This window comes from Perca fluviatilis, chromosome 1 (assembly GCF_010015445.1).
Source record: "Perca fluviatilis chromosome 1, GENO_Pfluv_1.0, whole genome shotgun sequence".
Lineage (NCBI taxonomy): Eukaryota > Metazoa > Chordata > Actinopteri > Perciformes > Percidae > Perca > Perca fluviatilis.
The window spans coordinates 568,338-586,218 of record NC_053112.1 but is presented as its reverse complement, the minus strand read 5'-3'; the positions used below and the strand labels follow the sequence as shown (position 1 = coordinate 586,218).

Here is a 17,881-nt window from a genome sequence, read left to right as displayed (position 1 = left end):
ATATATTTTGATGGCCACAGGCAGGACAACCTTTGTTAATAAAGGTTCTCCTCCGACTAGTTCTAGTCAGATTTATTTTCCTCATGGTCAAAGCCAATTCTGACTTACCAAACATTTCTAAATGATTTCAGTGAAACAAATTATAAGAAATATATGATAAGAAGATTCTACTGGTTACAGTGCCACATGTTGAGTGCCAGTAGCATTTGCTTGGGAAGTTTGGGAAGTGAGGGAGGTGTTCTCTTTAGAAGACTTTTATTGATCACCTGAGACAAAGTTCAGTTGTTGCAGCAAATACAAGTAAAATAATTAATAATTATGTGTATAAAACCAAACTTGTCACAGGTGATTAGAGAGCCTGTTAGGTTTAATTTACACACACACACACACACAGACACACACACAGACACAGAGACACACACACACAGAGACACACACACACACACAGAGACACACACACACACAGAGACACACACACACACAGAGACACACACACAAGCCAGAGCCCTGTCCGTGTCTGCTGTGTCCGGGCGACACTGCACCACTCTCGGAGAAACCCACCATCGCTGAGCTCAGGATGAAAACGGTTCAAACTCCCGGTGATAAAATAACATGTAATACCAATAATAAAGACATCACATGTCCCTAAACACACGGCCTGCCTGTGTGGAGACCTGCCGCGGAGGATGCTCTCTCCTCAGCATCACAAACACCGTCAACTTGGCTCCGCTCAACAGCTTCCGGCTCTTTCAAAATAATAGTCATGAGAACGATTCATTTTCCATTCATTTTCTCATTAAGTGTTCCCGTCGACCATGCAACATTTCAACATTTTGTTGTTCCTTTTCTACCCTTTTCTCTAAGTTTTTGTCGATTTTATTAAATTTTTTCAATTTCAACGTTCTTTTGTTCTGATATAGAAAGATTTTATAAACGGGTTAAATTTGACCGAGGACAACCCTCATATTGTCCTCCCGCCCGACTTTTTTTTAAGCTTTTTCCGTCATTTTTGTCACTACAACATTTTTATAAATTTTTGTTCAAATGCTATAAAATTAAATAAAACACCCAAATTCAATGGAAGTAGTGAACTGGTCATTTATTCCACTTGTGGAGAGCATCATAGGGAACTACCAACATTATTATTTTGGACATTTTGGTTGATAGAAACCCAAATTTCTTATATAACTTACTTTTACAAAATGGACCCGAGGACAACAGGAGGGTTAACCATTATGTCTAAACGCTTGAAATGATCAATTTCATAATAAGTGCAACAGCAGGTTCTCCAAATAGGAAAGTGGCTTACATATAAAAGTAAAAAGGTACAACTGTTGTGGTAGAAAGAACAAAACCAGCAGTTTAAAGTGATATCAGAAGAACTGATTTAGGAATAACAAAATTAACATTCTTGGTCTCAACAAACAGATTTTATTTCTGCCATTATGCCACAATAATTCAGACTTCAGTTTCTAAAGACAAATATGTCAAGATGAAGTTTGATTCAATTTGCAAAGAATTGCTGCACATTTAACCATATGATAATAAATGGAATAACGTGTAAGTCACCACAGGAAACAGATTCCGTAGAAAATAAGATGTAAAATATATGAATATGTACATTTGTTCCCTTGATTTAAAATAAATCAATAACTGAAATGAGATCAGTGATTAGTTTATTCTGACAGGAGAGATGATCAGAGGAGCAGAGTTTTTACCACCATCATTACTACAGGGACAGAAGTATGGGAAGAGTTTCTCAGCGAAGGAGCAGCCAGTAAAGGAGTAGATAAGAGCTGCAGCATCTACGTCATAAAAGGAGACCAGACCCTCCTCATAATCCACAAACACCCCCACCTTCTGAGGAGGAGACTTCAGAGAGAGACGGACTGGAGGGCTATCTAGAGCTTTGTACTCATTTCCATTTCTCAACCATATTGTCCAGAAACCTTTCTGAGGGCTCAGTTTGAGGTATTTCCTGTTGATCGACTCTCTGGCCACTCCTAAATCCCAATCAGTCTTTCCTTTAACTTGAACCTCAAAGTAAAATTTGCCTGAAGAGAAACTCTGTTTTCCTAAAACAATACAATAATGAGAAAATCTCTCTGGGTTGTCTGGGAGATTCTTCCTTACATCACCATCATTCACTTGTTTCCCATCATCAGACAGGATGAGATTAGGATGTGCTGTATCAGGATCAAGAGTTACATCCACTGCATACTGCTGGAACCTCTTCAGCTCAGACTCAGGGAGCAGCTTCTTCATCTCTTTACTGAGTGTCTCCTCCAGCTGAACCACAGCTTTCAACACAGTCCCCTCATATGATGATGGACGGACTTTGACCTCTGTCCAGTCCTTGGTGGGTGGAGGTTGGTGGATGTTTAGGGACTGGACACTCTGGAGAAGATGGAGGTGGTCTTCAGAGCGTAACACCTGCTCCACCTCAGTACTTCTCTTCATAAGCTCAGAGATTTCCTGTTCCAGCTCTTTGATGAAAGCTTCGGCCTGTTTTTCTGTTGTTTTCTGCTTCTCTTTGATCGTGTTGATGAGCTCATTCAGGCCTCTCTCAACAGACTCCTTCAGAGAAGTGAAGACCTGAACACCTTCTGCTATCTCTCGGTCTGCATCTTCGTCACTGAGGTCCACTGAGTGTTTGACCTCCTGAATCTTCAGTCGTCTCTTCTGGATCTTCTGCTGAATTTCAGCCTCGGCCTTCTTTCTTTCATATTCTTCTGTCAGAGGAACAACATCATGCATCTTGTGGTCTAAAACAGTGCAGAGCATGCAGACACATGTCTGGTCGGTCTTACAGAACAGCTCCAGAGGTTTATCATGCTTCGCACACATCCTGCCTTCCAGGTTCTCCACAGGGTCAATCAGCTGATGTCTTTTCAGACGTGAAGCTGTGAGATGAGGCTCCAGGTGAGTCTCACAGTAGGAGACGAGACACACCAGGCAGGACTTCAGGGCCTTCAGTTTGGTTCCAGTGCAGACGTCACAGGGAACTTCTCCTGGTTTGGACACTTGTTGCTCTGAGCTGCTGCTGCTGGCTTTCTGTTGAGCTGACTGTCTTAACTGAGCAACCATCTCAGAGATGAAAGTGTTGACCCTCAAATCAGGTCTTGTGGTAAAACCCTCCTTACACATTGGGGCACAGGTACTGGTCATTAATATTCCAGTTTTCAGTGATGCAGTTCTTGCAGAAGTTGTGACCACATGATGTAGTGACAGGATCAGTGAACACATCCAGACAGATGGAGCACAGAAACTGATCTTCAGATTGTAGGTAGTTTGCAGCAGCCATATCTACACATGCAGGGTGGGAGAGAACAAAACAAAAAACTTATTAAAAATACAGTTTTCCTTATTTGTTGAAATAGAAACATGTTCCTTAACTGTCCTGTTAAGCATAACTTGTCACAACAGCCCACATTTGCCATCACTCCTATCGAGTAGTTTAAGTGTTCCTTTTCATGTCCCAAAACCCAGATGTTGCTTTTTGCTGTTGGTAATTGCCATTTTAGAGCTCTTTTAGTACTAACTATCAGTGAGGTGGCTGGTAGGTTTCTTAAACCCAGCTGTATTTTGTTACTGTGTTTCTGAGTTCTTGTTCGCTGTGATGCCATTAAAGGCTTGACATCACTAAAGGCCCTGACACACCAAGACGACAGCCGCCGACTACTGCAGACAGTGGCCACCTGTGGCGTCGCCTCTCGTCGGCCCTTGTTGCCTTTGTCTTGGCCAAAATGTATCACTGGAACACACCACACAGACTACAGCCAAGGGCCAAGTACCATGTATGTTTTGCACATGTGTGCAATGAATTAACTCCCCATACCAGCAGGCAGCGGTAATCTATTCATCATTCAACAACAGAAACCAGATATCTTTGCCATGATACCCACAACATACAGCTTCTGCTCTAGCAATGGCAGAACCAAACAGAGCCTACGGTCCCTCTGCTTCACTCCCCACCGGGAAGACAGCGGTACCGGGAGATGGCTAACTGGACTGTACCTCTCCCGGGCTGTCATCCGTTCTCTCGGCAAAGAAGTCTCCCCACAGTTGGAGCGGAGTGGAGCGGAGTGCAGCGTCCGAACAGCCGGCTGCTGGCTCGTTGGCTAGTGTTAGCTCGTTAATTTCACCCACCCAACATGGCTTCATCATACACCTGTTACTGAAAATTAGCTAAACTAAATGGTCAACTGTAATTCTCATCTGGCAAGAAATAATTATGTATATCTCGTTTTACGTTATATCTTATGGATATAACATGCAAAAATAGTTATTTTAATAGTTCGAACCTGTGTATTTTTAGAAGGAACATTCAAACTGAATTTTTGACCAGTTTTGAGTATTGGATTGATGAAAAATGGAAAGAGACTTGGGTGTGTGTGTCACAGTCGTTTTCTTGTTTTCCTCACTCTTGTTTCCAAGCTGAACAGCCAATCAGATGAATTGGCTGTTCAGCTGACGGCCACCGACGCCAATTCAACATGTTGAATCGGCATCAGTGGAACAGCCGTCGGATACACCGAACAGACTGGGACCGATTGTTTGTCGCCGTCGGTCCTAGTTGGGTCGACGGCCGACCGTAGGCTTGGTGTGTCAGGGCCTTAAGCGCTACTTCCTGTCTCTCATTCTATGACATCTTCTTGCAAATTAAAAGTAGCCCACATTAGCAGCCTGGGCCGACGTCGCCTTGGTGCTGAATCCAACTTGTATCGCAAGTAGTATTGGTAAATAGTTTTACGACATCTTAATAACAACACTGTTTTCTGAACTAAACAGCTTTTGAGTAGCTTAGCTCCTTTATCAAGTACATTCTGAAATAAAACTAGTAAAGATCACTGACATCACCACTAAACAAGGATGTGTATGTTGTGTACATGGCTTGGCAAAAAAATTCGCTTTGATGTAGTAAACTACTTTAACATGTTGTTGTAGCTTAGCTTGCTACATTTATTTGTGGGCTATTCATTTAATGTAGAATAACAAGTAGGTTAGCTCACTAAACTTTCCAAGTAGCTTGCCTAACATATGGGAACGTGATTAATATATTATGTTTGTATATAAACAAACTAAATAACGGAGCCGCTGACAGCAATTTACTATGCAATGGTGGATCAAATTAGCATTTTCTAAGATGGCGTAAGAATGTCCCGCCCTACTCTGCCTCTGATTGGCTTGTCCTGGTTTTCTAACCCTAACCAATCTCACTCCTCATGCCTTAAATAAGCAAATATAACCAACAAGTACACCAATCAGCAAAGAAATCGCTGGCCCAAGCCTACTGTGTGAAAGATTATTCATGTGTAACAAAAGGCTGAACTTAATCATTGCTTTCCTAACTTTGTAAAACAAACTGTAACAAATAAATAAATAAATTTAATATTGGCGCAGAGGCTCAATACATTTAGTTTGACTACTATTGTACACTAATTTTGATTAAAGAACAGCACTGCCAACAAAGGTCGGCTTACTTTATAACACACATATTTCATTTCCTCCCACTGGTTCTCTGGTGGAATGCATATTTTTAAAGCAGAATTTTTGCAAAAATGTCAAGTACCCCCTGCAGTACTCCAAAGTACCCCTAGGGGAACAGGTACCCCCATTTGAGAAACACTGGCTGTGGTTCTCAAACCTTTTTGAATAATATACCCCTTTTGAATTGTTTCTTTAAGCAAAGTACCCCCTGACCAGCGCTAATCATTTTCGGTAGAAAAAAAGTGTATGTAAAATATGGTAGAAAGAAGGAAGGAAGTAAGGCAAGAAATGTCAAAATAGTATCAAAAACTTCAAAAACAGTGACATAAGAAGAAAAAAGCGAGAATCTTGGAAAAAGTAGGAGGACAGTAGAAGGAAGGAATGAGAGATTAGGTCCAAAGAAGGCGACACAAATGTCACATTTTTGGTAGGAAAAAAAATTTCTACATGAAGAGGAACAATGTTCTGGACATCAGCCTTGTAACTATTAAACATTTAGTTAAATATCTCACGTACCCACTGCAGTCCTGGAACAGTAACAGACATTTTAGATACAATAAGGTAAGGTAAGTGTCCTGCCATGAACAGTAACAGACCTTTTAGATACAATAAGGTAAGGTAAGTGTCCTGCTATGAACAGTAACAGACCTTTTAGATACAATAAGGTAAGGTAAGTGTCCTGCTATGAACAGTAACAGACCTTTTAGATACAATAAGGTAAGGTAAGTGTCCTGCCATGAACAGTAACAGACCTTTTAGATACAATAAGGTAAGGTAAGTGTCCTGCTATGAACAGTAACAGACCTTTTAGATACAATAAGATAAGGTAAGTGTCCTGCTATGAACAGTAACAGACCTTTTAGATACAATAAGGTAAGGTAAGTGTCCTGCCATGAACAGTAACAGACCTTTTAGATACAATAAGGTAAGGTAAGTGTCCTGCCATGAACAGTAACAGACTTTTAGATACAATAAGATAAGGTAAGTGTCCTGCTATGAACAGTAACAGACCTTTTAGATACAATAAGGTAAGGTAAGTGTCCTGCTATGAACAGTAACAGACATTTTAGATACAATAAGATAAGGTAAGTGTCCTGCCATGAACAGTAACAGACCTTTTAGATACAATAAGGTAAGGTAAGTGTCCTGCTATGAACAGTAACAGACCTTTTAGATACAATAAGGTAAGGTAAGTGTCCTGCCATGAACAGTAACAGACCTTTTAGATACAATAAGGTAAGGTAAGTGTCCTGCTATGAACAGTAACAGACCTTTTAGATACAATAAGGTAAGGTAAGTGTCCTGCCATGAACAGTAACAGACCTTTTAGATACAATAAGGTAAGGTAAGTGTCCTGCTATGAACAGTAACAGACCTTTTCACAGTTGTAAACAAACATTCTAAAAAAGTGGCCAGGCTGTTGCCTAGCAATATTTATTCTGCTCCAATAAGGTAACTGCTAATACAATGCACATATTTATATTTAAATTATATTACTCTAAACCACCTTCTGTAAACCAACTGTATACTACTGTCTACAATGCACTAGATTTATTGTCCTATCTATGCACCACCTGTGCCTTGTATATCACATTGCACTTTTCTGCTTTTTTGCACTTCTGGTTGGACGCAAACTGCATTTCGTTGTCTTTGTACTTATATTCTGCACAATGACAATAAAATTAAATCTAATCTGATCTAAACCCGAACCACAGAGATGCAGTTCCAAGTAGCTTTAAAAAGAGCTTTTAATAAAACCCTGACAACTGACCTAAAAGTGGGCTACTGTGGACAAACAGTCATCTATTGTTACCAATTTCACATGAGAGGAAGAGTGGGACTTGGTGCCTGAGTAGAGCTGAAGTTTAGTCTCCATCCTGTTGTTGAAAGTGTAAATATGATCAGCTGGAACGGTACTTACCACCGGGGTTTTGGAGGAGACTCTGAGCGGTCTGCACTGCGGTGTGTTCAGGTACACAATCAGACGCTGGACAGCTGCACGTCCTCCTTAAACATTAAAGTTGTATTCCTGTTGGGAGTCCTAAGCGAGTGTGTATCCAGTGTGTGTAGAAGATAAAAAATGGCACAACAGACCTTTTCACAGTTGTAAACAAACATTCTAAATGTTCCTGTTGCCTAGTAATGGAAGCTAAACCCAAACCACAGAGATGCAGTTATAAGTAGTCTAACTAAAACCAGAATTATAAAATCAAAGACACAAAAACACACATACACACACCAATAACTCAATGGTGCATCTCCCCTAATGATATTATGAATGAATAAACTGCTCTGTGAACTTAAACCCACATTATAAGATATTTTCACTTTATAATTGCACGTAAATATTATTCTATAAATCTGTCAAATGCATGCAGACTGACTAAGAGACTGAGACAAAACCTCTTCTTTTTTTAAAGATTTTTTTTGGGGGCTTTTCCCTTTATTAGTAGTAGAGACAGTGGATAGACATGAAAGGGGGAAAGAGAGCAGCAAAGGGCAGCAGGTTGGATTTTAACCCACGCCGCTGCAGGACTCAGCCAACATGGGGCGAACACTCTTACTGGGGGAGCTAGAGGCCGCCCCAAAACCTCTTCTTTTAATTAATTTATTAAAGGGATAACCAGGGAATCATCTCATTTTAAGACAATAATACAGAAAATACTAAATACAAACACAACACTCCCAAGCCTAATTACTCCAACACCAACTGATCACCCGCTCGAATGTTATCATTGGATTGAATGGGCGTTATCAGTGGTTATCAGCCTCATAGAAATGGGTCAGTAGGGGCCTGCTGCGCCTACTGGTAGGCTCAGAAGGCTGTTATCATCCATTCGCATGGTTAATCACGGATAAATACACGAGAAGACTCCAGATCCAATCCCAGAACAATCCAGGTCGCCGCTAACCGGAAGTCTGCTGGATAACGGCATATGTATACACAGGTAAGACCATTAAAATGAGAGCCTTTAAACTGTGATTATTTAGTCAATAAGCGTCAATAAGCGAAAACAATACAGAATTTTTTTTTAAGATGGCGTGACATTAGTGTTAACATGAGAACGTTATGGTATACGTGCAGTTAAGTGTCCCAAATTCCCCATACAACGTTCTTAATTAACTATGAACCTGCTAAACCACCTGTGCTTCCATAATCTTAACCATTACCATAACCTGTCTCAAATAAGACCCTCGTCATTTGGGACACTCCGTTTTTTTTTCTAAACTGCACGTAAGTCGAACGTTATTCTATTATTAGCCTACTTGCTTTAAGTTAGCATAAATGTTACTAATTAGCATGTTTTGTTTTAGTAAATGACCCCATTAGCTTGAAATTAAGTAATTTTCCACAATTTACACAGTGTAAATAGTAAGGCCTATTGCATATATCGTGTAGCGTGACATTAGTGTTGACATGAGATATTTTTTGCAATTGCGTTAGCTAACGTTATTGTATTATTAGCCTACATGCGTTACGTTAGCATAAAACGTTACTAATTAGCATGTTTTGTTTTAGTAAATGTCCCCATTAGCTTGACAGTAAGTCGTTTTCCACACTGTTCACAGTGTAAATAGTAGTTTTCCACACTGTTCCCAGTGTTAATAGTAAGGCCTATTGCATGTAGCTGCTTACGACTTCACAGAAGCTATATCATAAGCCTATTGAGTGAAATAAAAATAAATAATAATATTACCCAAAAGCACACTCTGTGTGCTTATCTATCTATCTATCTATCTATCTATCTATCTATCTATCTATCTATCTATCTATCCATCTATCTATCTATCTATCACATATATATAACAATAATAAATAATTGCCAAATATTTTGATTTCAGATATGGGAAAAGCTAGTAAGAGTGCACGCTTCAGGAGCGTTAAGATTAAGGTGGTGAGAGGGGTATATGCTGGCGCAGGCAGTTTCCTTACCTTAGTCAAGGTCTTCCCCAACCCAGCGCCAAACAGACCCACCCTTCAGACCCTTCCACATCTGTTACACCTCAGGTTGAATCTGATGTGGCACCTAGTTCATGTTCTGAGACTGCATACTGTAAGGCAAAGAAGAGAGGGATTCATGCCTGGGATGCAGTCAAGGATGACATGCTTAAGGTGTCATTTGAATGTTCAGCACCAATCACTACGCGTGTGTTGTCTGCCTAGAAGATGCTGATTATAGGTGCATTGAGTGCAGCACAACTGCAGTCTTTTGTGAGGCTTGTCTGAAGAGGACTCACAGAAATTCACTGCACCTACCTGATAAGTGGAATGTAAGAATAATAGCATGCAGTCATACATACAGACATAACTAAAGTAATTTTAAATTGTTATGGTAATATTTTAGCACTATGTTGTATCAATTATTTGTGTCTTCAGTCTGTTTTAAAAACTTTCTTAGAGCTATAAATCTTTCTTACAGAATGCCTACTATGAGCCGTTTTCCCTGGGGTTATTCCTATACTTACCTGAAGGCCATAGCACCCATGCTGTGTACATGAAGGACATGAAGGTCATTATCAGCACAGGTTTGTCATTTTACATTGAAAAAATGTGTATGTAATGTATTTAATTTTAAAGTTGAGGAATCCAGTCCTGTTAAATGTCGAGTAATGTATGTGTCTCTATAGTAGTACTTTGTTATGTTTTTATTTTATTTCCCTCTTTTTATTTGGCAGGACAGCTCTGCACCGTCACTGTCAATATGTGTGCGTGTGAACCAGAAGCCTGCACTCTGCTAAGGTATGGGCTCTGGCCAGCAACAGCCGACAAGCCCCAGACAGCCTTTTCCATCCCTCTGCTAGAGCTTTTTGTTTGTCTGTCACTCGAGTGTCAGGTTTCTGTTGAGGGTTTTTGCAACACCCTACGCTGGAAAAACAACCTTACACTTGCAGAGGTAAGTCAGTTTGCAGAGGTCAGTTAGAAGTCATGTCTATGAAGTGAAGATTTTAGTTACTTTCATGGAAGACTGACCAGTCCGCATAGATGTGACAATTGGACCTTTTACTTTGATTGTACTGCGTCATTATTATTTATGGAACTGTCTAGGATTATATAGTTACATGCAAAGTTATTATTGATATTTTTCTATAAAAAATAATGTCTTACCATCACCTTGGACTTTATTTAGGAAGTGTAATTGTATGAAAAGTAAAGGTTTTCACTGATGTGAAAATGCTGCTTATACTGTAGGTTAACGACCTCTACAGAGCCCTGGTGGGAGAATCCATATCCCAGTTTAGGCATTACCACTTTCGACAAAGAAGTTTGGTAGATGTTTGCCCACACTTAGATGATGGGACCACATGCCCAGCATGTCCAAAGGTTGGTTGTAGTTCTAGCATGGTTATTGTTTGATTAACTATATTTGCCATTTTTATGACCTTTTGGCATTAAATTTATATCGCAAAATCAGTTAATTGTTGTATAAGGTATTATCATAAAATAGTGACAATATTAGTATGAGCGTATCAACCAGGTGTTCTCTGGTACAACCTGCATTTATGAAGGCTGTATGAGATTAACCAGGATTACTGTAAATGTTTGTTTCCCAGGCAGATGGAGATATGATAGTGACATTGGATGCCAACTTTGGCCTTGTGCGGAAGCAAAGCTCAGGGACAAGTGTGGTTGAGCCATTTCATGGAACCCGCATGTTTGTTGATGAAAAGGATGTAGAGGAATACCTTCTTTCACATCCTGACGGCTCAAAGCCTAACGAGGTTAGTCACAGTTGCAGAATACTGTATTAGGACTGAAAAATCTGAGTCCATGAAATGTTAAATGTAACTCCTGGAAGAAGACCATTATTGTGCTCATAAATCGAATAGTTCCTTAAATCTTTAGGACTGCAGTAACTTCAAGGCTGGCAACGTTCTGAGGTCCCAACAACAAGCAAAGAAACTTGATGTTACAGGAGTGTTTGGAGCTTCCTGTCGTCATGAAATGCCGCTAATGTTTGTCAACATGAGCCAAGGAGAAAGGCAAGTAGTGACATTTATGACTATTGACTAGGGCTGGGCGATATGGCTGAAAACTGTATCACGATATAAGTGTTTAATATCGGTCGATATTGATAATTATTGATATTTTTTTATGACCTATTTAAAATAAGGACCAGGAGAAAAATATAATGACTTTAAACCTTTTTATTTTAAACTTAACCTTCCTCTGATTATAATCCCCTCAGTTATAAAAGCAGAAATGTCAACACAACCATGGAAAACAATCAAATAATTAAAATGTAACATAGGTCTAAAATCATAATGACACTTAACAATTATCTCTTAACATTAAGGTGCAAAATTAAGTAATAAGTAAGAAATGCTTCATAAAGTGCAAAATGTTAAATATAAGAAACCTGAGAAGAACTATTTTCTGCAGGTTTAGTGCTAGGTTGGTAACCTGGCTTCTGGACAGTGCTCAGCATGTCTGCCTTCGTTATTTCTTTGTAGCGGTTTTTGTAAAGGTGCTGATGCAGAGTACCTCTCCATGGTGTCTGCTGCTTGTAGCGTTTAGTAAGGCGCTGATGCAGAGTACCTCTCCATGGTGTCCGCTGCTTGTAGCGTTTAGTAAGGCGCTGATGCAGAGTACCTCTCCATGGTGGTCTGCTGCTTGTGTAGCAGGCTGCAGATGTTGTTGGACGTTGTTGGCAAATATGGCTCTGCTCCAAAGTGTGAGCCGGCTAACATGGTAAAACAAGTTTGTGGTATTACCAGTGTGTTGTGGGGACGACAGTCTGATGACATTGGTCTGACTACGGTCAGAATTATAAAATCCCCAAAAACTGCCATACTGACTTTGTTTTATCAACAATTTCAATGCGTAGGATAACATGAACCTAACATAAGCCATTCGGTCTACAGTTGCAGCCTTCGAAGGCTGCAGACCTTGAATTGGAAACAGCTTATACATTTTTTTTCAATCACCAAATATTAATCTCATGGAATGTATATGGGAGATTTCAAAATATTGCAAAATTTAAACCTTGCCACCATTCTAATTTTCATTTTATTTATGCTTGTATCATTTTGAGTGTTCTTATTAAGTCTTCACTTTTCCTCAGTATTAAGTGTTTCATTATTCACATTTTTGTGTTGAAATAGATTAGCCTATCCTCTGTATGTCATTGATGAGCTTCTTCGAAGACGTGAGGACAAGAACATACACCTCAGAGTAGTCTATGACATTGCCTGTGTTGTTGCCTCACATTTGCGTGTAAGTACTTTTTTTTTTGTGTGTAAAACTGAATTATTGATTTGATAAAAGACCTTGACAAATTAACTCAAAATTATGCCATACTGTGTTCAACTAGAAATCAGGGGAGGGCATACCACAAAACCTCTCCTTGGCCGTACCAGCTTTTCACATTTATGGACACAAATTGCCCTGCCAGGTAAATTCATAATTTGCTCTCTTTTTGGCATCCATTTTTTATGTCTATCCACTGTACACCTGAGATAAGTACAAATGCCTTAAAGTAATCTTTATTCTAACATTTCCCCACCTAGTGTTTGACTTGTTTCAGAGATGCACTGTTTAGTGATATATTGGAAACCGCTTACAGTGTTCATATCTCTCCGGGTCAAGTTAATAACTGTAAATTGATTGTTATAAGCAAATTTGTTTATTTTTTATGCTGATTAAAATCTAATTTCTATAATTATTACATTAATATAAAGTAATGAAATGGACAGCTTTGCTACTGATTTAAAATAACATAAACTGTATCAGGGCCCTCTCCTGCTCCAAGCCCTTCAAGTCTGAAAGGTCAGGGTGAAAGCATTACACTCCACTCATAAAACCTACAGTAGGTCTACCTGCTCCTGTGAGAGACCAGGGCCAATAATTATTCACCATAAAAGTCTGAAACCGCAAGCAGAGCAAGAAATGGAAGGCAAAATAACTCACTGAGCCACAGTGGTGTGAGTAGAGGAAAATATCACATGACGAGCTTATGTACACACACACACACACACAAATGAATTATTCTGTCCCAAGCTTTTTGATCCATATAGGCAGTTGGTCGTTGTAACCATGATCACTATAAGCAGTTTACTGTACTGTAGACCGTCCTGATCTCGCGAGCTCCAGGTTTCCACTCGCAGATCAGTCTGGCATCTTGAGGCAGAGAAAATTTGGAGCCGTTAGCCAAACAACCGGGCCAATCAGCGTTGGTTTTGAGGTGGGTTAGGTGGTGATAGACAGATGGTTTATCCAATCAGCTAACCAGTATTTTCAGACAGCGGTAGCCGCTCGCTAATGCTTTTTTTCTCTTGGATCCTTCTTTTGGAATATGGAACCTGAAATGGTGCCTTTTATTCCTAAATTCTCGTTACACAAACGGCAAATCTCCTTTACCGACATGTTGCTTGCTTGCTGAGCTAACGAGCTATGCTTTGCCTGCAGCAGCAGGAGCGGGCTTGTGGTTGTATTTTCATACGCTTCGTGGATCTGATTGGTTGATTTGGCCCGTCTATCACCAACATAGGTGATAGACAGATGGTTCATCCAATCAGCTAACAAGTATTTCCGCCCCTTCCCAAAAGTTCTCCAACGGAAAGTTCCCAGATGGATATGCCGAGCAAATGCGAAGCAATCCATCTGGCGGAGTCAGGTTAGTTAAAGGATAGATCCTGATCAAAAATAACTCCTAGATTTCTGACAGTAGTGCTGGAGGCCAGGGCAATACCATCCAGAGTAGCTATATCTTTAGATAATGAAGTTCGGAGGTGTTTAGAGCCCAGCACAATAACTTCAGTTTTGTTAGAGTTTAACATCAGAAAATTTTAGGTCACCCAGGATTTTATATCTTTAATGCATGCTTGAAGTTTAGCTAGTTGACTGGTTTCGTCTGGTTTGATTGACAAGTATAATTGGGTGTCATCCGCATAACAGTGAAAGTTAATTGAGTGTTTCCTAATAATGTTACCAAGAGGAAGCATATATAAGGAGAATAGAATTGGTCCAAGCACTGAGCCTTGAGGAACGCCATGGCTAACTTTAGCGTACTTGGAGGATTTATCATTAACATTAACAAATTGAGATCGAGCAGAGAAATAGGACTTAAACCAGCTTAGTGCGATTCCTTTAATGCCGACTAAGTGTTCCAATCTCTGTAACAGGATGGTATGGTCAATAGTGTCAAATGCAGCACTAAGATCTAATAAGACAAGTACGGAAACAAGTCCTTTTTCTGCAGCAGTTAGAACGTCGTTAGTAATTTTCACCAGTGCCGTCTCTGTGCTATGATTCTTTCTAAATCCTGATTGAAAGTCTTCAAATAAACTGTTGCTATGGAGAAAATCACATAACTGATTAGCAACTACCTTCTCAAGGATCTTGGAGAGAAAGGGAAGGTTAGATATAGGTCTATAGTTTGCTAAGACCTCAGGATCGAGGGTGGGTTTTTTCAGAAGAGGTTTTATCACAGCTACTTTAAAGGTCCCATATGGTGACACTTAAACTTATATTTGTACCGTTTATATGTGTCTATTAAACACTAATTTAATAGTGTTACCCAAAAAAAAGAGTTGGGTTGATTTTCCCAAACTTTTCCGAGAGCCCTTTTTCTCCCCTCCCACACATGCTTGGATTCCCTGCTGGATGGAATGTTCAGCCTACAACTAAAGAGCAGAACGCTCTGATTGGCTAAGCACAGATCTACATAGAACGCTCTGATTGGCTAAGCACAGATCTACATAGAACGCTCTGATTGGCTAATGGTGCGTTCTATTATTTATCCGTGTCGGACTTCCGACTAGGAAAACATACGTTGCCTAGCAACAAGCACCAATGCGTCACTTTTCCTCGGATTTCCGAGCTCGGAACTCGGACAACCGTGAGGACACCGAGCAAGAATTCCGATACGGATTCCAAGATGGCAGCGCCCTGTGTAACTTGTAGGTATGAATTGTTGTCATTGTTTTTGGACCACTTTGGCTTTTTAAATGAAGATTTCAATCACTCGTATTACAGCAATTCCTTACTATGTCCGTTTCACTGCCTGTTGGTAGTGGAATCGGTCTTGTTGTTTGCTAACGTGGCTAGCGTTGCTAACTCGGCCAGTGCTACCATAGCAACAGCTTTCCGTGTGGTGTCCATGTTTTTTCTCCGACTCGGACACGCAAAACATACCAGAACACTTGAAGTGTGGAAGTGACGTCATAGCCGAGGTCCGAGTCGGTTCGTTGAGAATAATAGAACGCACCATAAGCACAGATAAACATAGAATGCGGCCTGGAATCAGAATAGGCCTTTATCACATCACAATAGAACGCCGCAAGTAGCCGTTAAAAATTGCTGAAGCAGTGTACTGCGACTTCTGGTTATTGCGTTCAACATGGCTGCCTGTTATAGCTGGACTACTTCGCTCTCTCATCTTCCAAAAGTTGGTCAAGACGATGTGGTAAGACTTGTGAATGAACACTCCAAGTTCAAATCTTCCAAGCTGGACAAAGGATACAAGTTCTTCTACGAGAATTTTATCTTTAATTATAGAGGTAAGTGGCTTGAATTCTGTTGTCGAGTTATCGCTGATTGCTAGCTAGCTTGTTATGCTTAATAAGCTATTTAGCTTGTTAGATAGGTTCAAATACACCCAAAAAAAACTTATCCTATTTGAATAATTCGAACAATGTGACTGATTAGTAATGCTATTAAGATATTTCGGCTTTCACTTGGGTATATCGGAGCCCCAAAGGCTCTAGTTAACGTTAACGGACCAAAGGTTTTTTTTTTTCATTGACCGAAATGCCGTTGCGGCAGTTTAAGAATCATAGGCTATGGTTGAGTTGTATGTGGTTAAACATTGAGGGCCCTATTTTAACAATCTGAAACGCAAGTATGAAACGCAAAGTAGCTTTGTGGGCGGATCTCGGGGGCTGTTGCTATTATACCGGCGGGATAAATGAGTCTTGCGCCCGACGCAAATCTAAGATGGGTTGGTCTGAAGTAGCTAGGTGTGGTTTGGGCGTAATGTGCAATAAACCAATCAGAGCGTCATCTAACATTCCCTTTAAGAGCAGGCACGTTTGTTCCATGGCGGATTGCTATTAAGATGGCGGATTTGCCTGGCGCACGCCAGCGGGAGCTGTCCGGGATGCGGCAAAGTAATAAATGCCCGTCTTGACCGGGTGGCGATGTTGCTGCGGCCTCTCGGGCGCATCTCCTCAAGTCTGGAGAGGATTGCTGCAGCCATGGAGCATGGGCCTCCAAACGCACCACCTGCTCCTGTTGTGCCCCTTCCTCCTCCCCCCCTCCATCTCTGTCCACCCGCTCCATCAGGAGCACATTGCGCATTACTCCCAGACCAGATCCCGCCGTAGTTCAACACCACGTCTCCTTAAGTCCTCTAATATTTCCTCATTTATGTCATCAACACATCCATGATTCATGGAAATTTTGTGTAAATCACAACAAGCCACAAAGAATGCTGGGACTTTCTGAGGACTGTACTGTAAAGTCCTCCTGACCGATCCAAACACCTGAAGCGCATTTTCAGTAATATTTTCCTTTGTAATTATGTATGGTTTGCAAAAATGGGAACTGCTGCGTCCGTTTAGATGAGAGAACTGTATGTGCGTTGTTCACACGCTACATTATGGCCAAGCATGCACCCCTAAAATAGCATCTGAATAACGCGCTACTGACTTTAGGCCAGGTTTTTCCTGGTCAGTGGCGGAATTCTTTTCTGAAACTGCAAAATAGCACCAATAACTTTTGCGCCTGAACACGCCTCCTCTTTTCGCTGAACCGCCCCGCGCGCCAAATACCCTATTTTTTTACCGACGCGTCTGTGGAGGGAAAAGTCCGTTAGCGCGGGGCAAAAGGAATGAAACATGGCGTCGGTGTGTACAAAGGCAATTGCGCTGGAGTGCAAGATAGGGCCCTGAATCTTTTTCAGTATGATGTGATAATCTTTCCCCTTTTACTGCAGTGTCAGATTTAGTGAGTGAGGAAGTGGTAGTGCAGGCAAGCTGCGTACCGTTCAATGCGCAAGAATGAAGAGGCGCATACACTTCAGGTTACATTATCAGGAATCCAGGGTCGAAATCATGCAACTCCGTCTAGTCTCCCAAAAACACATCAATATGCGTGGCTTTGTGTAGTTTATCAAAGTAACGCTGTTAAGATTAGACTACTGTCTGCGTTGTACATAGTAGTCTAATCTTTCTGATCCCTGTTGGATTTCATCAGATTTACAGTTTGGATCCAGACAATAATACAGTACCAAAATACCCCAAACTTGTAATGTGTAGTGAATAGAGCATGGTTTCAGACCTACACAGGTTCAGGTGCATTTGTTCAGTATGTTTTTGTTTCTTCTGCTGTTGCAGATGCTCTGTTTTTGTTGTTTCAAATCTGCTGTTGCAGATGCTCTGTTTTTGTTAT

General features: G+C 40.6%; 1 protein-coding gene and 1 pseudogene across 2 annotated transcripts; one reads left to right on the top strand and one right to left on the bottom strand.

Annotated features, from left to right (window-relative positions):
• Window positions 1-1,671: 1,671 nt before the first annotated feature.
• On the bottom strand, window positions 1,672-7,541 carry LOC120566660 (annotated as a pseudogene).
• A 685-nt stretch (window positions 7,542-8,226) lies between these two features.
• On the top strand, window positions 8,227-13,455 carry LOC120566769. 2 transcript variants are annotated; one of them, XM_039813410.1, is made up of 8 exons: window positions 8,227-8,438; window positions 9,912-10,017; window positions 10,168-10,385; window positions 10,682-10,813; window positions 11,044-11,211; window positions 11,336-11,472; window positions 12,595-12,706; window positions 12,804-13,454. In XM_039813410.1, exons 1-8 carry the CDS (start codon window positions 8,427-8,429, stop codon window positions 12,894-12,896), a joined length of 978 nt encoding a protein of 325 aa, XP_039669344.1. In that variant the 5' UTR covers window positions 8,227-8,426; the 3' UTR covers window positions 12,897-13,454. The 2 variants fall into 2 exon arrangements, with proteins under 2 accessions (XP_039669344.1, XP_039669351.1); XM_039813417.1 differs by lacking the exon at window positions 8,227-8,438 and adding an exon at window positions 9,648-9,762 and having other exon boundaries at window positions 10,173-10,385; window positions 12,804-13,455.
• The last annotated feature ends 4,426 nt before the right edge of the window (window positions 13,456-17,881 follow it).

Excerpts from the sequence above, each read along its gene's own strand:
- LOC120566769 (XM_039813410.1), top strand. Across the intron at positions 10,018-10,167 it reads GAAGGTCATTATCAGCACAG|GACAGCTCTGCACCGTCACT; the intron begins GTTTGTCATTTT and ends TTTATTTGGCAG. Across the intron at positions 12,707-12,803 it reads TTGTTGCCTCACATTTGCGT|AAATCAGGGGAGGGCATACC; the intron begins GTAAGTACTTTT and ends GTGTTCAACTAG.